This window comes from Gymnoscopelus braueri, assembly GCF_963280865.1.
Source record: "Gymnoscopelus braueri genome assembly, chromosome: 21".
Classification (NCBI taxonomy): Eukaryota; Metazoa; Chordata; class Actinopteri; order Myctophiformes; family Myctophidae; genus Gymnoscopelus; species Gymnoscopelus braueri.
The window spans coordinates 780,855-802,683 of record NC_137623.1 but is presented as its reverse complement, the minus strand read 5'-3'; the positions used below and the strand labels follow the sequence as shown (position 1 = coordinate 802,683).

The 21,829-nt window shown below is 40.5% G+C and overlaps 1 protein-coding gene across 2 annotated transcripts in view; it reads right to left on the bottom strand.

The window, feature by feature from the left end:
* The window catches only part of LOC308077344 (protein NLRC3-like), a 41,069-nt gene that overhangs the window by 10,056 nt on the left and 9,184 nt on the right, over positions 1-21,829 (bottom strand). The window contains exons 4-10 of one of the 2 annotated variants that reach the window (XM_080417992.1): positions 12,160-12,249; positions 11,534-11,774; positions 9,923-9,975; positions 7,636-9,469; positions 5,222-5,395; positions 3,090-3,251; positions 2,066-2,115 (exon numbers count right to left, since the gene is read on the bottom strand). In XM_080417992.1, coding sequence (XP_080274118.1) covers positions 2,066-2,115; positions 3,090-3,251; positions 5,222-5,395; positions 7,636-9,469; positions 9,923-9,975; positions 11,534-11,774; positions 12,160-12,205 — 2,560 coding nt within the window. In that variant the 5' untranslated portion in view covers positions 12,206-12,249. The remainder of the gene's footprint in view (positions 1-2,065; positions 2,116-3,089; positions 3,252-5,221; positions 5,396-7,635; positions 9,470-9,922; positions 9,976-11,533; positions 11,775-12,159; positions 12,250-21,829) is intronic. The other variant, XM_080417993.1, reaches the window with a different exon arrangement.

The following is a 21,829-nucleotide window of genomic DNA, read 5'->3' as shown; positions in this document are numbered from 1 at the left end:
ACAGAGTGTGTTTGGTAAAACAGTCTTCTCTGTTAGAGCATCCCATCACTGGAATAGTCTCCCTTCAGAGAGAGAGAGAGTGAGGTGTGTGTGTGTGTGTGTGTGTGTGTGTGTGTGTGTGTGTGTGTGTGTGTGTGTGTGTGTGTGTGTGTGTGTGTGTGTGTGTGTGTGTGTGTGTGTGTGTGTGTGTGTGTGTGTGTGTGTGTGTGTGAAGATGATGATGATGATGAGGAAGAGGATGATGATGATGATGATGAGTGGCATTGAGCTTCAGTATTATTGTTGCCGCTGTGTTGTTGTGATGGTGGTGAGGTTGTTGTTTTATACACTATACTGTAAACAGTTTGATACAGTACTTGATACCATCACTTTATTTTATGCACTGTTTTACGGTATTTAAGATGTATCGAAGCTTTGATTTATTGTTTTTTTAATGTTTTTCTTTTATTACAGTATACCGTAGACAATATTTTCACTACATGTTGATCTTTTTACGTCTTGTTTACAGACAGTATCTTGTAACTACTGGCATGTTGATGCCTTGGCTACCGTACCTCTTGTTTAAAGTACCGTACAGTATATCTTGTTGTTTAGTTATATGCTTGTAATATGTTTACATTAACGGTATGTCTTATACAGTAATGTTTCACTAAAACAACATGCTGGACAGGAACTGTAACCAAATAATGGTATAAATAAATAAGTCAATAAAAGCCTGTTGCAAATACCCGCCTGGTTCTTTTAAACGCCTGGGGTCCAAATCACCCGGGATACTAGTTGGAAATATACAGACTATTTCATGAAGTATAGCTGACATACAAGCTCAGGTGTCATGATGTAAGGGGTTTTGAGCTTGTAGATCGGCTAATGTTGCTATGTTTTAAATATAGGCAATTTACAAGCTCACAACTTGTCTCTAAGCAACACATTGTGAGCTTGTAGATTGGCTATGTTTTACTATAAAAAAAAAAAAAGATGATCTACAAGCTCACAATGTGCGAACAAGTGAATGAGTGGGTTTCTGTCATTCCAAACTCCCACATAATTCTATTGTCTGACTTAAGCTCTCAGCCAGGGGCGTCGCTACGGTGTATGACCAACACACACACACCCAACATCAAATCAGGCGTTGTGACTGTTCAGGCGTGTGTCACACAATAAAACAGACAACAAACTGAGTTAGGCCTAACTGAGTTTGATTGTTGAAAGTAGGCCTACGTAAAAAAGGTTTGTACAAATTATATTGTATGTATCACCTCTCATATGATATTTCCTGTTGCCTATTAACCAATAATGAAAGTCAATAATTAAAGTATCTATTCTTCTTAATAATATACAAATGTTGTAAAGTTATAGCAGTGACTGAGACAACAGGCTAATAAACTAAGCCAAATGACAGCTGTGTAAGTAAACGCCCACATGCACGACCGCACGACTGGTTGCAGCCCTCTCCCCGAAACCAGTTTAACACCACTGCCTTGTACAAAATGTAATCCTGTTATTAAACTCAATTAGATGAATTATTAAGTGTTGTACATGTAATGATGAGCAGTGAAGTTGTCGTGAGAAAGAAGAAAATTATAACCTGTATTATTTTTTTCATAGCTACAACAAATAGCCTTCAATCAATCTCTGCTTGTAGGACGACATGGGTACAAAAGCACAATGAAATGTCTTTGATCCACAGCTCAGCAAGCTGACAGAGATAACTCCCTCTAGTGGCTGTTAACTGTACTGCGCACCGAGCTCCACAGTAATCCAAAGAGAATTGATTGGTCAGTAGACGGTAGTATGTGTTGATCTGTTGCATGCAGGATGTTACCATAGTGATGTACCCGATAAGAAGTTAACGACTAACTCTGAAACAGGGCTTCACCTGAAGTTACTTCATTAACCCCTAAATCCAGCTTCATAGTTACTGTCCCATAGAAGACAAGACAATGACGGTGAGTTTCTTGATGTCCAACTACACCCCTGAATCACACAGAGTCTACCAAACTATACAGTATGTGTGAATCTGCCCTAAAAATCAATGTATAAAATGTTAATATTGACAGATACTCACATCCTTTAATGAGATGAGGATTGAACCGATCTTCTCCACCATGTGTCACTCTGTAGGAAGTAGAACAACAACAATGCATCAATGTCTGTCTAACACAACGTCTCCACTACCTGACACTACAGTGTTTCTCCTAACATTATCCTGACCAGGCAGCTCATCCTGACAAACTCACTGCACAATTCTGAACCAATTGCTGTAATTTAAAGTTATGTAATCAGCAGAATGTGGGTGTTAATTGTCTCCGCCAGGCCGAAAGGCATGGCGAGAGAGTATGTTTTGCCCCCTGTCCGTCCGTCCGTGTGTCCGTCCGTGTGTCCGTCCGTGTGTCTGTGTGTCATTCTGTCTGTGTACAGCTAATCTCCGGCACCGTTGGCTTGATCGCAGCGAAACTGAGCACACACACTCCCTGGATGCCACAGCAGAACCTCTGCCCCAAATTTTTTCACATGGGCCTTTTATAGCGCCACCAGGAGGCCGCTTTGTGCAAAACATATTTTTTGACAGTACTCTTACAAATTTTGTCAAAGATTCTTGCAAATCACAGCATCTCTATAGTCATTAAACGAAACGGGTCTTTCAGATTCTTTCAGACAGAGCACATAGCATAGCACTGCGTTTTGCATGTAGCGTGACCTTGGTGTGACCTTGGTCTTAAAGGGAATGTAAACCGATACTCTTATTTGTTTAAATGTAACAAAATAACTAGTCTTCATGAGACATAAAGTGTGTGCGGCCACCTTTATGTCTCTTGAAGAATAGTTAATTGGATTCTTCTGCCGTGGGCCGACACCATTACAAAGACTTCGTTGTGCGTAATTCCTGTGCATAGTGGTTGATTAATGTAACGCCCAAACCACACCTGTGAATAATCTAGCGTGTAGCGCAGGTGTTTAGAGGCAGCGCTGCGTGTTGCACTTGACAGAACATAGTAAAATAGCGATGGGTGACGCCCCTACATGCAAACATTACCCACAAATAGCGGGTAACGGGTTCTCCCGGTAAACAGTGCCCCAAGTCTACTTACTTGAGATTCTTCAGCCCAGCGAGAGAGAGCAGCGTCTTCATTCCTGACTCAGTCACCATGTTTAGAGTCAGGTCCAATTCTCTCAGATGGAGGGAGGGATTAGAAGTTAGAGCTGAGGCCAGGACTTCACAGCATCTCTCTGACAACCAGCAGTTCTTCAGTCTAAATGAAGAATCCAATCAGAGAGAGAGAGAGAGAGAGAGAGAGAGAGAGAGAGAGAGAGAGAGAGAGGTCATCGTGACCTCATTGACATTAATTAATTAAGTCTGCCTTTGAAAATAGCATGTCTTGACCTATTGATACATAGTAAAAAAAAAAGTACACAGGAGCAGAGATACAGCCTTTTTAAGTAATAAGTTAACCAAGAAGTGAATGGAGCAATAAATCTTCGGATCACGATATCTTGGGTTCTGAACGTTTTTCAAAAACCTTTTGTTTATTTTTTTTTCATTTTTAACACCATTCGGTAAAAACACGTAATTTGTAATTAGATGAACAGGCACAGTATGGAGTCCCTGCTCTTTAGTTCCAAACTTTTCACACACATGTTCCGTCACCCATTAAATCACTTCCTAACACCCTCCTACCCATAGATATAGAAACCTAGATACCTCATTGGCCTCTGCAGTTCGTTGGAGCGACTGGTATCGCGGTCGCCATTTTAGAGTAGGCAAGTTACCATTCAAAGTGACTACTGGCCAATCACAGCGCATAGACTACTGGCCAATCACAACGCGTCTAACTGACTTTTGCTGCGCGGCTGCCTCTTACGAAAATACCCGCCCCCACCTGCCTCTGATTGGCCTACCGAACGCCCCCCTTCTGTGACACACACGGAAGCTTGCCTACTCTAAAAAGGCGCCCGAGATACCAATGCCTCAGAGCCGAAGGAGGCGTCTACCTTTATATGTCTATGCTCCCACCCCTTTCTATTCTGAGGTGAGATACTCCCTCTAGTGTCCATTACAATGAACTGCTTTAAGATGAATAACTATGGTTCATTACATGATACATTAGTTGAACTTGTCTTGTACGCTGAAACAGCTCTCAAAGTCACTCTTTTAGCACAAACAAACTCAAAGTTGATTCGGACAATATAGAACATCACAAAACCCAGTACTGTTTTTTTTTTAAATACAATTTTTAACTTCCTGCTGATTTTACAATTTTTATTAGGAAGAAAACCCCGGACTGGATTTTCTTTATTATCAATTTATAATCATATATATAATCATATATGACATATTTTGATGCCAATACTTTTGTACTTTAACTATATACTGCCAAGACTTTGGGGCGGCAGTGGTTCAGGGGTAGAGCGGCCGCTCGGCAACCGGAAGGTTCCCAGTTCGATCCCGGGCTCCCCCAGCTTCAGTGTCGAAGTGGTTTCCTATGAAATTTGATATATTTCAAGGCAATCAAATGCTACAGCTTGGAATGTAAACCTAGGACCTTTCTGCGCAGAGACATAGAGGGGGGGTTATTTAAATGGTGCATATATAAATGCACCATTTAACTCAAGTGATATTTTGAATACAGGCCTTTTACGTATTTTTATATGGTGGTATTGCTACTTTCACTTAATAATAATAATAATAAGTGTAATAATAATAATAATAATAATAATAATAATAACATGAGTTATCCAGCACTGATTAAGAGCTACAGAGTTCAGAAAGATATTTCTTGTAGGAAGGAGATAAACACACTCACTCATAATGGACACACTAGGGAGGAAAACTTACTACTTAATTACTTACTTACTTTCTACCTGAACAGCCTTTCAAGGATGGCCATCTACAGTATGTGAAAACTGTATTACTACAATGAATACTCACACCACTTAAGAATTAACCTTAATATAAATACCATTCAAAACTAGGGGATGACAGTCTGACAAAACACCACTCATAGTGTAACCAGAGGTGTTTAGGTTTTAAATGTAGTATCTCAGCATAAATACTACATACATTAGTCACTGTATCTTATCAATATTATGGTCAGTGTGGATTACCATGATTTCAACCTTAACCACACTCTTCAAATAAAGTACCACCATCATAACTACATTATAATCACTCACTATAACAAAAGTGATACAGATCAAAATAAAGATTGTACATTAATCTGACCTGAGAATGTCCAGACAACAATGTGGACTCTTCAGTCCAGCACAGATGAGTTCTAGTCCGGAAACCTCCAAGACATTTCCGCTCAGGTCCAGTTCTCTCAAATGTGAAGGATTAGAGCTGAGAGCTGAAGCCACAACCTTAATGTGTTCCTCTTTGAGGTTACAGCCAACAAGTCTGTAATTACAGATTAAATGTAAAATCAGAGATGAACAAAACGGATCAGTTCATGTGCACTGTCAAGGAGGTTCCCTGTGGTGCTGCCTGAAATGTTTTTTTTCTGGCCAAGTAATTAAGCAGCCGTGATTAACACATATTTAACTGAAATGTGCTCATAACTTTCCACTGTTCTCATTTGATTAGAATACAAACATTAAATGATAAAAACGATCACAACACGCTGCTGTTGCTCCACTCTGTGGCAGTGAAGTGAAGAAATGTTTTGTCAATAGATGAACAGCTTGTACGACCGCATGTCATTTGTTTACATACTTTGGTTCTCTTAACAAAGTTTTGTGTGAATGCTAACCAGACCAAACGCAAAATGCAACAATGTAAACATTTTGGTCCTTGATGGGAACCTTTTAAGCAAACCTTGTGTGTGAAAGGCACCTAAAATATCTACTATCTGGTTCTTCAGACATTAACAGGATGTCAGTAAGAACAGATGGAAAGTTGTCTCTAAACTACAGCATGGAACTTGCATTGATGTATTAAGTAACTTGTAAACCTAAGTTATGACCAAGCTCATTGTTTAAAAGACCATCCTCTGTACACCCCTTCACTAACGGTATGATCCATTTCTCATGATAATGAGGACACTTGTAAATAGTACAGAGAGGACTTGACTTCTTGTTCTGTGTGGAACCATGTTCTATTTACACACACACACACACACACACACACACACACACACACACACACACACACACACACACACACACACACACACACACACACACACACACACACACACACACACACACACACACACACACAGGGGTTCCAGGGAGCAAGATGAGTTAATGTAGCATCACAGTTTGACCACATTAACCCTATATTCTGTACATTGGCTATTTGAGAATAGCCGATCTACAAGCTCAACGCGTCACAATGTGATGCGTTGTAGGATGTAGATCTGATATTTAAAGGAAAACTTGCAAAGAAACCATTTTAACAAGACAAATCTTGTATGGGGGTCCCTGTCACAACTTATTTTCAGAATGGGGTCCGTAGCCAAATACAAATTAATTCTGGGGGTCTTTGACATGAAGAAGGTTGAGAACCACTGCTATAGAGTATATATCAATCAATGTATTGTCTAATTATCACAAAGCAGAACCAGCATGAGAAACATATTCCGCCAATCACACAATAAAATTCTCAGTGTTAATGTAACTCTGAGAGTGTACAAATGGAACCAAATGGACCCTTACAGGTCTGTAGCTCTGAGAGTGGACAAATGGAACCAAATGGACCCTTACAGGTCTGTAACTCTGAGAGTGTACACATAGAACCAAATGGACTCTTACAGGTCTGTAACTCTGAGAGTGTACACATGGAACCAAATGGACCCTTACAGGTCTGTAACTCTGAGAGTGGACAAATGGAACCAAATGGACCCTTACAGGTCTGTAACTCTGAGAGTGTACATATGGAACCTTACACTCCATCCAAACTGCCAGTGAGTGATCTGACGAGGATATCACACAAGAAACTGTCCTGATAAATGAATGAATAAATTAATAATAAAGGAGTGGAGCGCAGAAAGGAATGAGAGAAGCTACAGCGTGGCAAAAGAAAAACACAGCATGCATGCGAGCGTACACACACACACACACACACACACACACACACACACACACACACACACACACACACACACACACACACACACACACACACACAAATAAATACACTATGATACTATCACTATACTGTTTGAACCATGAAGTGAGGGTCTCACTGTACTGAATTGATGACGGTCGTTTTAACTATAATGATGTTCTCATTCCTCCTCCCCTCCCTCTTTCCTCTTCCTCTTTCATCTCCCTCTCTCCCTCTCTCTCTCTCTCTCTCTCTGAATGTGTTTTTTTTTTTTTTAATGAAAGGAGTATATGAGTTAATGGTGCTCTGACATTCACGTGACTACTAGCCTCGATCTCCAGGCTTTTATTTTTTAGTTTTGCTCAAATAAAAAGCCTGGACCAGCAAGTCAGTGTTCCGGGTATAGGAAGTGTTTCATTTCCCTAACCAACCAGAGTGCAGTGGGCGTCGCTCCAAATGTTGTGTTCGACGGGGCTGACGGACAGATCGGTGAACCAATGGGATCTCAAGGAAATTTTCTCCGGAAATTTTTAACCCACCCCTCTATGCCAGATATCAGACACGCTAGGGCAGTCTAAATGACTACTAACCTGGCTGTTGTGCAGTTCCTCACAGCTGGGACCAGGTTCCATCGCCCCCTCCCTGATGTGTTGCATTTCTGCAAGTCCAACACCTCCAGATCCTCCTCTGACATCTGCACCAATCTGACCAGAGCTGAACACTGGGTCTCAGAGAGTTCCTTTCCTGACTCCAGGTACTGTTGGATCCCCTGACTTACTGAGTGGGCCTTCATCTCCATCAAGCATTGGAAGATGTTGATACAGCTGTCAGGAGAGCCACTGCAGGGATCCATCTTCTTCAGGTTGTTGATGGTTCTCTGGATCTCCTCTGGACTGTTCTCTGTCTGACCCAGCAGGCCTCCTAACACTCTTTGGTTGGACTCCAGTGAGATTCCATGAAGGAAGCGGACAAAGAGGTCCAGGTGGCCACTTTCACTCTGCAGGGTTTTTTCAATTGCAGCTTTCAGGAAGTCAGACAGGGAACTGTTGCTGTTGAAATGATCATTGTTCAGGAATGCTTTCAGTACCTCCATGTTCTTCTGTGTAAAACAGTCAAACAGGTAAACTGCAGCCAGAAACTCCTGGATGCTCAGATGAACAAAACAGTAGACGGTTTCATGGAAGAATTTACTGTCTGGTTTGAAGATCTCTGTGCACAGTCCTGAGTCCACTGGACCCTCTTTAATATCAAGATGACATTTCTTCAGGTCTTCTTCATAGAAAATGAGGCGGCCTTTCAGCAGATGTTCAAACGCTAGCATGCCCAGCTTCAGAAGAACTGCTTTATCAGCCTCTGTGAGTTTCTGTTGATTCTCACCATACTTTAGCCACTTCCTCTTTGTCTGGACAAAGATGAAGTGGCTGTAAATCTCAGCCACGGTCTTGGGAAGCTCTCCTTTCGCACCTGTCTTCAACACGTCCTCCAGAACGGTGGCAATGATTGAACAGAAGACTGGGGTTTCACACATGATGTGGAGGTACTTTGATGCTTTGATGTGTGAAATGGTTCTGCTGGCCTGCTTCTCATCTCCGATTCTCTTCCAGATGTACTTCTCCTTCATTTCATCAGTGAATCCTTTCACCTCTGTTACCACGTCAACGAAGCAATCAGGGATCTGTTTGGCTGCTGCAGGGCGTGTGGTTATCCAGATTTGAGCACAGCAAAGCAGTCTCCCTTTGATGAGGTTGACCAGCAAAGCTTCCAGTGAGGTGGCCTTGGACAAGTCCTTAGAGCATTCAGGGTGGGTTTTGAAGTCTAAGGTAATGTGGCTTTCATCTAGACCATCCAGGACAAACCGAACTTTGCAGGGACTCTTGTCGTAATTAGTCTCTCCTGACGTCTGCAGCTTGGTGAAGATGTCATTAAGAGCTTCTTCTGAGATGCATTCATATGTGGGGTTGCATTCATGAATTAGCTGAGCCAAACTAAACTTTCGCCCCTTGAACAAATTGAGCTGGCGGAATTGGAGCACGAATGTGAGATGGGGTTCTTGATCTTTTTTCTTTGCCCAGTCATTGACAAACTTGTGTACGAGAAAGGTTTTGCCAACTCCTGCTTCGCCAATGGACATCACTGTTCTCATGCGTTTGTTTTGTCCAGAAGGGTGTTTAAAGATGTCACTGAGTTGGATCTCCTGCCCTGCTTTCTTCCTCTCCATCTGTGTTACCTCAGGTGACCTACTGATCTCTGTGTCATTCACACGTGCGATTGTGAGACGCGTGTAACATTCTTCATAATCCTTCTTATCCGCCCTTTGGACTGTCCCGTGAGGTACACACGCAAATGGGTCCTCAACTTTTGTTTTAAGCTTGACTTGGTAGTGTGTAATGGGATATGTATGCATTTTTGTTTCCACCAGGAAATCTGTAAGGAACAAAGCAATTCCTTTAGATATTGAGGGAAATTATTCGATCGGCATGATGTGTTAACATAATGAATAACAAAATGTTTTCACTTGACATTATTATTACTATATTTTTGTCCAGATCTTTTATACTTGACTTTGCTTACTTTACATTACTTTATTCCAGCTGGTTTGTACAAACCTGAGGACCCATGTTTACCCAGCATGATCTGACATGTCTGATGCAACAATGCTACATGCTACCATTATCAGAAACATGTTAACTGTAATGTAATGCAATGTAAGGTAATTGAGTGTAAGTGTAATGTAAGTTTAATGTCCAATGAAAACAAAATCATACAAAACAAACATTTTATTATTTTTTATTGAAGTTACTAGGCTGAAATGGCACCGAATAGTAGGAATGACCCATCATTATTAGAACAAAAAAAATGACTTTAAACAGCACTGACCTGAGACAGATGCAGCTGTTCCTTTGGGTTGTGTTGCACTGGGCTGAGCATTGCTGTTGTGAAATTCAAATTGTTTTTTCTTTACTAACTATACTGTATATACAGTAAATCTACCCTCCTATATACCTCCTAGGTAGCACTTGCTATGCATCCTATGTGTATAACGCATCATGAACATACTTATAAGGCATTATAATCTGCTCATAACCCTGTATAATCAGATTTATAAGAGCTCATAAATACTCATAATGCTTTATAACCACAACCATAACACATTGTAAGGCCTTTTATAATGATTTATAAGTATCAAGTGTTATAATACTTCATAATTGCTGCCAAACTTGCTATCCCAAATTAATTATCATAGTTATAATCCATCATAATCAATTGATAATGCTTTAATAATCACTGTTATAATGTGTCATAATTATTATAATGCATTATACTACGATATTAAGTTATTATAAGTAGTCATTTGTTACTTTATGATCATTTTGATAAGGCTTTATTATCGCGATTACAATGCCTTATTATCACTTATAAGGCATTATACTGTGATTATAAGTTAATATAAAGTGAACATTTGTAACATTCTGATAATTTTATAAGGTGTTATTATTACATTTTTATCGCCTTTAAATCACTGTAATAATGCATTATAATTACTGTTATAATGCATTACACTATGATCATAAGTTATTATAAGTGGCCATTTGTTACTTTATGATCATTTAATGCTGTATTATAATGTCTAAAATGCCTTATACTCACTGTCATAACGCATTTTCATCACTGTTATAACGCCTTTTTATCACTTCTAATCAATTATAACTGTCATCATTATAGTGCATTATAGCAGTGATAATAAAGCATTATCAATTGATTATAATGGATTATAACTATGAGAATTAATTTTGGGTTGCATAGCAAGTGTTACAAAGTGGGGAGCAATAATGAAGTATTATGATACTTGACATAAGTCATTACAACATGCTGTATAATGTGTTATGATGGCATTATACGTTGTTATGAATATGCATAACTGTAATCATCACTTGTTATAAGCATAATACAATGCATTTATATTTGAACTTATAAGTCATTATAATAAGCTTTATAATGTATTATGGTTATTGTTATAAAGCATTATGATTATTTATAAGCTCTTATAAATATGATCATAAAGGAATATGATCAGCATTACAATATCTTTTAAGAATGTGTGTATAATGTGTTATACACATGGGATGCATAGCAAGTGCTACCAAATCCTACATTACATTATAGAACCAAACATTGTCAGTAACTTAATTAACATTTTCATAGGTTATAACTAAGACATATTTTGTCTCTTGAAGATCACCTAATGCAAAGTTAACACCACAGTGACAATGAATGATGAACTATATATGAAAATATTGGGTAAACAATTCTAGTTAATGTTGTAAGACTTATGAATATACTGGCATTAAAGTGTGAATCTCTTGGAAATATAAAGAGGATAAATGAGAATGACGGATAAATGATGAAGCATCAGGGCCTGAAAAGGTAGATTGTCTTGTACTAATACAATGTTTGGCCTAAAGATGAACATAAATAAGTATTACTTACAGCTCATCAAGAAGACCCTTCTCATTCGTTTCAAGACCTTTGTAGAAAATGTCTTTGGCTTTTCTGCAGTTCAGGAGTGTGTAGAGTTCCCTCATCTGATCCTGAGGGGTGGACTTGACCATCACTTTGTTGTAGCCCTCCTGGATGATAGCATGCTCTTGAAGGAGCAGATCCAGGATGGGTTTGACCATGGTCACTCTCTGAACCAGGCCAAGCCGGTGTTCATCGACAAAGTGATTATCTGAAGATAAGTGGAATGAAAATGTAATTCTTGGTGATACGATGTGCCAAACCCAATTATAAACGTTTCTGAACATTCTACATTTTAAAATCCCAAGATTTCCATCCCTCTGTTAATGGAATAATAGCAAATGTTTGTATACACCTATGCCTGTTTTGGGGGGAATTTAAATGGGCTCATCAATCATTGGAATAGCCAACAAGCCTTCCAGTATAAAAAATATATGGATGCAAAGTGATCATGTGAATGGAATGTTAGATCTGTTTCATTATGATGTATGTGACCCTGTTTTAACTCAGTATATGAAGCACTTAAATGAATTCTACAGACTACAGGTAAATAATGTGAACAGCTCATAGCACATCTATTCATAGTGTCAGCTTACCTTTAGCTTTACACACTCCTGTACGTGTTAACGTTGGAGTTGACATTGGTGGGTCAGTGTCTGTAGCTTCATGCTGGTCTGATGTTACAACTATTGTTGAGTTAGAAAAGACAACAGACTTGAATAAGAAACCTGGTATTACCTGACTGTAACTGATATTAAATTAATTGCATTTGTGTTCAGCAAATAAAGTGCACAAGGTTTTCCTGGACTGTTTTCTGGAACCTGCCTGCTGCACCCGGGAAGGTGTTCCATCACCTCAGATGCAGATATAACACAATATATACTTTTTTAGCTTTCACATTTCCCCTCCATTTTCCCTTCCAGTTATTGAAAAGGACCGTGGATGAAATTAAATAGACTTAGGTTTGTAAATCGCGACAATAACCATTATTATTCGCTGTTAGAAAAATGGTTGCCCGTGAGTCGGATGGTCTGACTCCTACACTCACTACATTAGTTGCAGAGGGCTCCACAAATAACGCAGAGGCTGCAGTTAAGTTAAAATTTAATTAAAACACAAATATGTGAGCTAATATGGCCTGATAAAGATGGAAACTAACTGTTAAGATCAGTCACTTAACACAACGACTGACAGAGTTCTAGCTAAATGCATTGATGAAGGACTTTTTATTTATGTTAACCAGAAAAGTTAAAGTACTGTATAAATATAGGCTTGTAGTTCACATGCAACATATGGTGAATATTCTAGCCAGACTTTCTTAAAGGGATAGTTCACACCCAAAATAATTTTTTTCCTATCGACCCCATGGAGACTTTAAGTTATGGAGATCTTTTTAATTTCATCGCATTCCCAAGCCAATAATTTGATGACTGGCAGCGGCTCCGGTAGGAGACACAAAGAGTCTCTTTGAGTCTCCTACCGGAGACATTAGCATCTTTCCACTGATCATCACATTATTGGCTCAGGAATGAGACAAAAACTAAAAAATATCCATGAATTCAAGGCTTCATTGGGTGAGTAATTGATAGAAAATAAGTTTCTTTGGGTGAACTACTCCTTTAATGAACTAAGCACCTATACACTTATACATTTGGGAAAGAGATCTCCCAGCTTCCGACGCCACACTGATTTCATTGTTTCGGGATAAACACAACAACAACAACATATCACATGTCACCACGACACTAGCCACAACGTGCGCGATGAATTTACGGGTGGCGTAGGCTACTTTTCATTGCACACTACACATTTGCCTCCTCAAAGCATAATTAATTGTTTCGAGGGGGTCTGAAGGGGTACGCGATGTTTCGCGGGGGTCCCAAGACTCCCAGGGGGTCCGCGGACGGCCAGGGGGTCCCCCATGTATTTTTTTATTTTGATCTCACGACAAAATAAGCCAGCCCTCACTAGAGCCCTGTGTGCGGCTAGGGGGCAGGGCGCCCGGACCTCTAGTTGTCTACAATATTAAAGGTTCTATGACATTCATTTTAACTTTTTATATTTTTTATGTTTTTTGGGGGGTTTTATGACCTCAATTACACCCAAAAAATCTGAACTTTGAACATTCAGTGGATTTTCTGTGGTCTGGGGTTTTCTGAATAATTAGGCTGAAAAGTAATCTAAGCTTGGCCCTTGGGCAGTGAAGTCACAGCCGATTAATCCCGCCCACTCTCCTCCTTGCCCCTCCCCTCCCCTATCCTTTCCTTTGGGGGGGGGGGGCGGAGCAGAGGCGATGATTGACAGGCAAAATCCCTCAACAGCGACACCCGCAGACAAAGATTTATTTTTTCATTGCAGTTGAAAAGTCTTTAGAAATATGAGAGAAAAACACCTGCCATGGATCAATGGAGTGGACTTTTTGGTAAAAACTTTTTATACACGTTTGAAGGACCATGACAAATACTTTTAATGTGTGGTAAAACCGAACGTCATGAAACGTTTAAATCCCTGGCTTTATATTTCACATTTATAATCAATCCAAAGTACCTAGGCCTACACAAAGTTAGTCAGGCTAAACACGTACTCACTAGGGTTTAATCCCGGGAATCACAGATTTATTTACCGTCCCGGGAATTGGCTTCGGTTCCCGGGATCTCGAAGGTTGTTTTTTTTCTCAATCGCGGATGAATTACTATAATAATTAGCCAAGTTACTTGCCGCGTTACCGACCAGAGTCCCATCGTCCCGTTTTGAACCAATATGGGACGCAAGTTGTTCGTATTTTCATAAACATCCCCCCTGTCCAACAAAATAAAACACAAGGAGAAGGCCAGTAAGTTTGTCGTAGCGTAGCACCCATGGACCGGACCCTCCTGTCCCATTATGTTCAGTCTGCGCTCTGTGCTCAGTGTGCTGCTGCGGGGGAAATGGTAAACGGAAGACTCGCCCCAAAACACGTCACCCCCATTTATTTTGCAGATAAGCGGTTCTTGTATTCTTGTATTTGTTTTACTGAGGATAAGGTTAGGAATATAGTTTTACTGAGGTTAAGTTTAGGAATAAGGTTAGGTTTAGTTTAAGCATAGTTTACTGAGATAACGTTTAGGAATAAGGTTAGGTTTAGTTTAGGCATAGTTTACTGAGGTTACGTTTAGGAATAAGGTTAGGTTTAGTTTAGGCATAGTTTACTGAGGTTACGTTTAGGAATAAGGTTAGGTTTAGTTTAGGCATAGTTTACTGAGGTTACGTTTAGGAATAAGGTTAGGTTTAGTTTAGGCATAGTTTACTGAGGTTACGTTTAGGAATAAGGTTACGTTTAGTTTAGGCATAGTTTACTGAGGTTACGTTTAGGAATACCAGGTGAATAGTACCGCCGGATTTGTCCCGGGACGACTATGTTTTGGGGCGAGCTCCAAACGTCATGCTGCCTCCAAATGAAACCCATTCTGTCAGGTCTCGCTAGGACGCGAAGCCAACACACAAGAGGTTGTTGATTGAATGAAACAATCACCTGTGCATCCAGTCTCAATGTTGGCAAACAAATAATTGGTCTATTTAGACCGATGATAGCTTAGTAAGTTACTAACTCCACCACATCTCCACAACCGAAGAGAAAACGCACGCTAAAGTTAATGCGTTAACTGCGCAACACATGGTGGTCTGTCCGATCAAACAGCATGCCCAAAACAAGAGCAAACAGTCCCGTATTAACGTCACGTCAGAAACACAGAACATCCCAGCACGCTAACACTTTTGTTACTGTTATGCCTCTTTAAATGATCACATGTATTACATTAACTTATACACTGCCACAGACGTAAACATTTTTATATTTCTAAGTAACGCGTTATTGCATCTTGTCTCTTTCTGTCTTAGTGACATTGTCCTGCATCATATCATGTGTCCCTATCCAAATCAAGTTCTCCAATAGCCTCTTTTTTTTTGTGTGAACGTTCACCACGATCCTCTGAGCTGTGTTACTGGAGTAGCTCTGCACGATGAGACGAGCGGTGGTCCTCTTGCCCGCCTTCTTCAGGGTTCTCTTTGGGATCGGAGCCAGACCTTCAAGGACACCAGGTTGTCGCAAATGTAACTTGAACATTTCGAACTCCAAGTCTACCAGCTTATCCAGAGTTTTCAAGATGTGTTTCTCAAATGGCTCAATGGTTGAGTCCTGGTACAAACAGAGGATGATAACATCTCAGCTTCATTCTCTTCATGTGTTGGTTGTGAAGAGACTGAACACAAGCCTAACCATACTTTATATACATTAGTGAATACACATTAACACATTGACTGCCAGAGTTTTTCTAGAGCAGTCTGTAGCCTCTGCCAGGGTTTTTCAGCATTCTGGCTAATCTTTGAAGGCCCACAGAATATTTTGTGCAATGACTATGAACACATGGAATATCTCAAAACAAAGATTAGAATTGAAATGAAATGAGTTTGTAGCATGTTCCGTTCTTTCGCTATTGGTAGTTGAATATAGCTTGCTTTCACCAAAAACAGCTGTTTGGGAACAGAAACCAGAGAAAACAGCGTTTTAGTGAAAAAGACTCTTTCAGGCAGAAAATTGATTTGACCCTTTTATTTTGGCCTCCAGTGGCACATCACTGACATCAGACATCTGCACAGACTAACAACACTCAGAAAGTGCTTTTTTTATATAGCTTTTTCACGTTTCAGATTTCCACAATTCAAGTGCAACTTGTGCAAGCTTAGTTGTGTGTGTTGCTTGGCCCTGAAACTGAAACAGTCTGTAAAGTAAAAAATGACACAACATTTTGTGTGTGTGTGTGTGTGTGTGTGTGTGTGTGTGTGTGTGTGTGTGTGTGTGTGTGTGTGTGTACACAATACAATGAAATTATCGGGCATATTGCAGCTTTGAGTGGTACGCTGTGTAGCATTTCCCAACATGTATCGGGATCTGACAGCCTTTGCACATGGGGGGTTCTTTTTCTTGCGGGTGGGGGGGATCTGGATGATTTCATGGCCAGCGACATTTTGATTCAACCTGGTCTCAGGGTCAAAGTGTGGTGCCCTAGGAGTGCGTAGTGGTAGGTCTCCAGGTGGGCCTGCTGGGACATCAGGTGGGGCATCACTGGGTTCCACCCAGACTTTGGCCCAGGACTTGACGACACTTAGAATGAACGAATACATGCATTTACAGTCGCCCTCCTCTCTGTACTTTTTCTTGTAAAGGACAAACGCATTGAACAAACAGATCTGGAAGAGATAAACTACAAATTTGTTGGTCCACTTGGCCGTCTTCCTGACAAACGGATAGTAGCTGGTGTTTTGGTCAAGTTTGTCCCATGTGCTGGTTGTACTGTATGACACAAGCTGGCTTCTCCAGACCCACTTTTTCTTTATGGCCTTTCTGCCACACATAACAAGTGTCCATCTCGTCCTTGTGGAGAGTGGTGATCATACGAACAATGCGCTTGTCCCTCTAAGCCATCACCATCACTTCTCCATTGTGGAGCACCTTCCGTTCGCCTGCTTTCAGGCTGGAATTTGTCATCTCCCTAATGACTTTTGGTTCGCCTCTATTCTTTCTCAAGGTACCACAGGCATGCATTTTCTTACGGAGAAGAAGGTGAAACAACTTTGTGGAATTGTAATAATTGTCCATATAGAGCCTGTACCCAAACCCTTCCAAACCATCGATCAAAAAGGTGATTGTGTCTTCTAGAGAAGAATATGTTCCACAGTATGGCTTCATATTGAAGCAGTAGCCTGTCTGGGAGTCACACAACATGTATGACTTGATGCCATACTTTATTGGCTTCTGTGGGTTGTACACCTTGAAAGAAAGTCGCCCACGCCACAGAAGCATACCTTCATCAATGCTGATGTTTTCTGATGGCATAAACATGTCTCGGAATTTGTTGGTCAGATAGGTCAAAACTGGACGGATTTTACACAGCTTGTCAGAAGCATCAATCGTACTATTGTCACTGAAGTGCAGAAACCGCCAAATGAGTTGGTACCTGTTCCGAGTAGGGTGTAGATACAGGCTCATCAGTACACAAATATACTTCTAGCTCAGGTTTGCGTACAATCCCAGTGAGGAACAACAAGGCCAAAAAGTTCTTCAGCTCCCCCACTGTGACAGGTTTCCACGCATGTGCTCTGCCATATGGATGCTCCTCGTCCGGGATGAACTGCTCGGCGTACACATTAGTTTGTTTGCATATCATCTGAAGCAGCTCATTAGATATGAAGAGCTCCAGAAAGCGTCCTCCCTCGGCTGCCAGTCTGTCTCATACCACACAGGAGCTTCAGCTGGAACACTCTTGCGGCGCCTACTCCTTGTGTGTGTGTGTGTGTGTGTGTGTGTGTGTGTGTGTGTGTGTGCTCGCGTCTCCTGCTACTGCACTCTCTCTGTCTACAACACGGCCACTGCTTGATCACCCAACTCGTCTCTCCTCTCCTGTTTGTTTTGGTTTGCACAATCACGTGGGTTTCAGGGCTCTGTTTTGAGCTGTTTGATCTAATCACGTGATTTTTCTGGTTCTCTATCATCTAGAGGTCCTATATTAGACAGGTTGGGGAAGAGTGCCATATTTTGTAATCCACTGAAAAGACCTAAAGACGTTTATAAACGTCTTCGGCAGGCAATGTGTTAATGTACAATTATACATGCAATGTTTCTAAAACATAATAGGATTTATTACATGTATTTACATATACAGTAGGCACATGTAGGTCAGTGAAAGCTGTCTTAGGGGCCTTGTCCAAAGAGAATGAAGAAAGTCTATGTTTACATTGTTTCAGTGAAGCTATTTGTGTTGACCTGTCTGTCCAGTATAAAATGCTGGATGAGTGAGAACTTTCTTAAGCTAAATGAGGATAAAACAGAAGTTCTAGTGAGCAGAGAGAATCAATAATAAGTAGACTCGGTAACCTGACTGTAGAAAGTAACAATACAGTAAAGAACCTGGCTGGGGGTTATTATTGATTCTGAATGTAATTTTAATACACATATTAATCATGTTACCAAGATTGCTTTCTTTCATCTTAAAAATATTGCGCGAATTAGAGTCGTTGGACGATGCAAAAACTTTGATCCACGCTTTTGTTTTCTCTCGGCTTGATTACTGCAACGCACTTTACTCTGGCCTGCCAAAGAAACAACTGACAGATTACAACTTGTTCAAAATGTGGCAGCCAGAGTTTTAACTAAAACTAAGATGAGAGAACATATCACTCCAGTTCTAGCTTCACTACACTGGCTCCCGGTTGTTTTTAGGATTGATTTAAAAATTATTTTACTAGTTTATAGTAAAATAAAGTGCTGACCTGCTCGAGGTGCCTACAATGACTTATAAAAAACACGGTGAAGCAGCATTCTGCTTCTACGGACCGACAGCGTGGAATAAACTCCCATTACACCTAAGACAGGCTCTGTGGATAGCTTTAAAGCACCATTACACCTAAGACAGCCTCTGTGGATAGCTTTAAAGCACCATTACACCTAAGACAGACAGCCTCTGTGGATAGCTTTAAAGCACCATTACAATTAAGACAGACCTCTGTGGATAGCTTTAAAGCACCATTACACCTAAGACAGGCGGCCTCTGTCGATAGCTTTAAAGCACAGCTCAAGACCTACTTATTTACTCTTGCTTTTAGCTGATCTTTTTTTTTTAATCTCTGTGTTGTTATCCATGTCCTCACTGTATTGCCTGATTCACTGCCTTTTTTGCTATTATTTTAATGTTGTTTTATGCTTTTGCTTTTCTTTTTTGCTTTATTGTTAATTTAGCTATACAATTAACTGTAATTGTATTCTGGCTCTGTAAAGCACTTTGAGCTGCATTTCATGTCATGAAAGGTGCTATACAAATAAAGACTATTATTATTATTATTATTAGTATCGAAAATTAAAAACAAAGCACAAAATAATTCACAATAATGCACAAGAAAAAGAGAAAAAAATCACACCCAGTGTGAAGTGAGTGGTGCCTTTGATGAGTTAATTCATTAAGCTATATGAAGTAGAGGAACAATGTTAAATCCCTGTCCATTCATTTCAAGGCTCAACAGGAACACAGAGGGGGCGGCTTAAACAATTACAGCCTTTCCCTATTGGCCGTCTAAGAGCACCTACCAAGTTTGGGAAGTTAAGCATGCTGGGAACTGGAGTTATGGCTGTTTAAAGCCCAGCCAACAGGAACACAGAGGGGGCGGGGCTTAAGCAATTACAGCCTGTCCCTATTGGCCGTCTAAGAGCTCATAGCAAGTTTGGGAAGTTTAGCATGCAGGGAACTGGAGTTATGGCTGTTTAAAGCCCAGCAAATAGGGACACAGAGGGGGCGGGCTTAAGCAATTATAGCCTGTCCCTATTGGCCGTTTACATTACATTACAGTCATTTAGCAGACGCTTTTATCCAAAGCGACTTACAATAAGTGCATTCAACATAAGTAGGCAATAAAACTACTAATCACCAGAAGTCTTATGTGCATTCTCTTCTAAAACAAGCAACTTAGAGTATACCTAGTGCTAGGGTAAAAGTGCAATATATCAGCCACCTACTTTCTTAAACAGATGAGAAAAATAGGAAAAACAAATGAACAAGAGCTAAAACAAATACGTGTATCAAGTAAACAAGATCCAATAAAACAAGAGCTCGTACAAATAATTGACAACAAGTAGGCAAGGCTAAGAGGAAGGGTCAGGGTAGTGTTTCCTGAAGAGGTGGTTTTTCACAGCCTGCGGTGAAAGATGGGCAGTGACTCTGCTGTCCTAACATCAGTGGGGAGTTCATTCCACCACTGTGGGGCCAGAACAGAAAAAAGCTGTGACCGTGTAGATCGGCGAGAAGGACAAGAGCCTGGCTGAGCACCTCATCCAGGCTCAGTGAGGAAGGGGCGAATCCTCCTGATATTGTAGAGGAGAAATCTGCATGAGCGTGTCATTGATGCGATGTTTGCTGAGAACGTTTGGCTGCCCACTGCCCAATTCTACTGGACAGACTAGAAAACTGGGTGGGTGTGACTGGGTCTGCACTGGACTGGTTTAGGTCCTACCTGAGCGACAGAACCTTCACGGTCTCAGTTGGCGATGCGTCCTCTAGCCATGCAGATGTCACTTGTGGCGTCCCCCAAGGGTCAATCCTTGGTCCGTTATTATTTTGTATTTATCTTCTTCCTTTAGGCCAAGTTATTCGCAATTTTAACGTCTCCTTCCATTTTTATGCTGACGACACACACATTTATTTTTCCTTAGACCCATCAGACCCTGCCACAGTTTCTCCGGTTTCTCTTGTCTCCCCCTTGATTGCCTGTCTTTCTGCCATAAAATCCTGGATGTCAAATAACTATCTTATGCTAAACAATGACAAAACAGAAATTATTGTGTTTGGACCAAAAACCCGTAGAGACATGGTAACGCAGTTACTACACACACAGGGGTTACAGTGCACCCATGAAGCAAGGAACCTGGGAGTCCTATTTGACTCAGACCTCAACTTCACAAAGCATTTTTCTAACAAAACAGCCATTTTCCAAATTAGGAATATTTCAAAAATCTGATCATTTATCTCATTCAGCGATGCACACACCATTATTCATGCCTTTGTCACTAACCACTTGGACTACTGTAATTCACTTTTTTCTGGACTCCCCAAAAAGTCAATCAATCGCCTTCAACTAATTCAGAACACAGCAGCTAGAGTTCTTACTAGAACCAGGAGGTATGACCACATCACCCCTGTTCTTGCTTCACTGCACTGGCTACCAGTGGCGTTCAGAATTGATTTTAAAATGTCATTGTTTGTTTTTAAAGCACTGAACGGACTTGCTCCTATTTATATTTTTGACCTCCTGTCTCCCCACAAACCCAATCTTAGATCAGCACATAAACTTTTACTTGACCCCCCCAGACAAACCTGGGTGACAGGGCACAAACGGAAGGTGACAGGGCATTCGCTGCTAGGGCTCCATTTCTGTGGAACCAACTCCCCCTGCAAATTAGACAGGCCACTTTGGTGTCCACTTTTAAAAACCTTTTAGCTAGAAGGAATAGTCAGCTATTTCTCTGCTTTCACTCTTATTTTTGGTCTTATTATTTTTATATGGTTCCTTTGTTTTTACATTTTCCATCATTGTATTGCCTTTATATTCCCTGTGTATGTATTGTATTTGTATTGTTAAGCACTTTGTAAACCTGTTTTTGAAAAGTGCTATATAAATAAAGTTTATTATATTATATATTATTATCACTGAAGTTTGTCAACATCCTTAGGCAATTCCATGAAG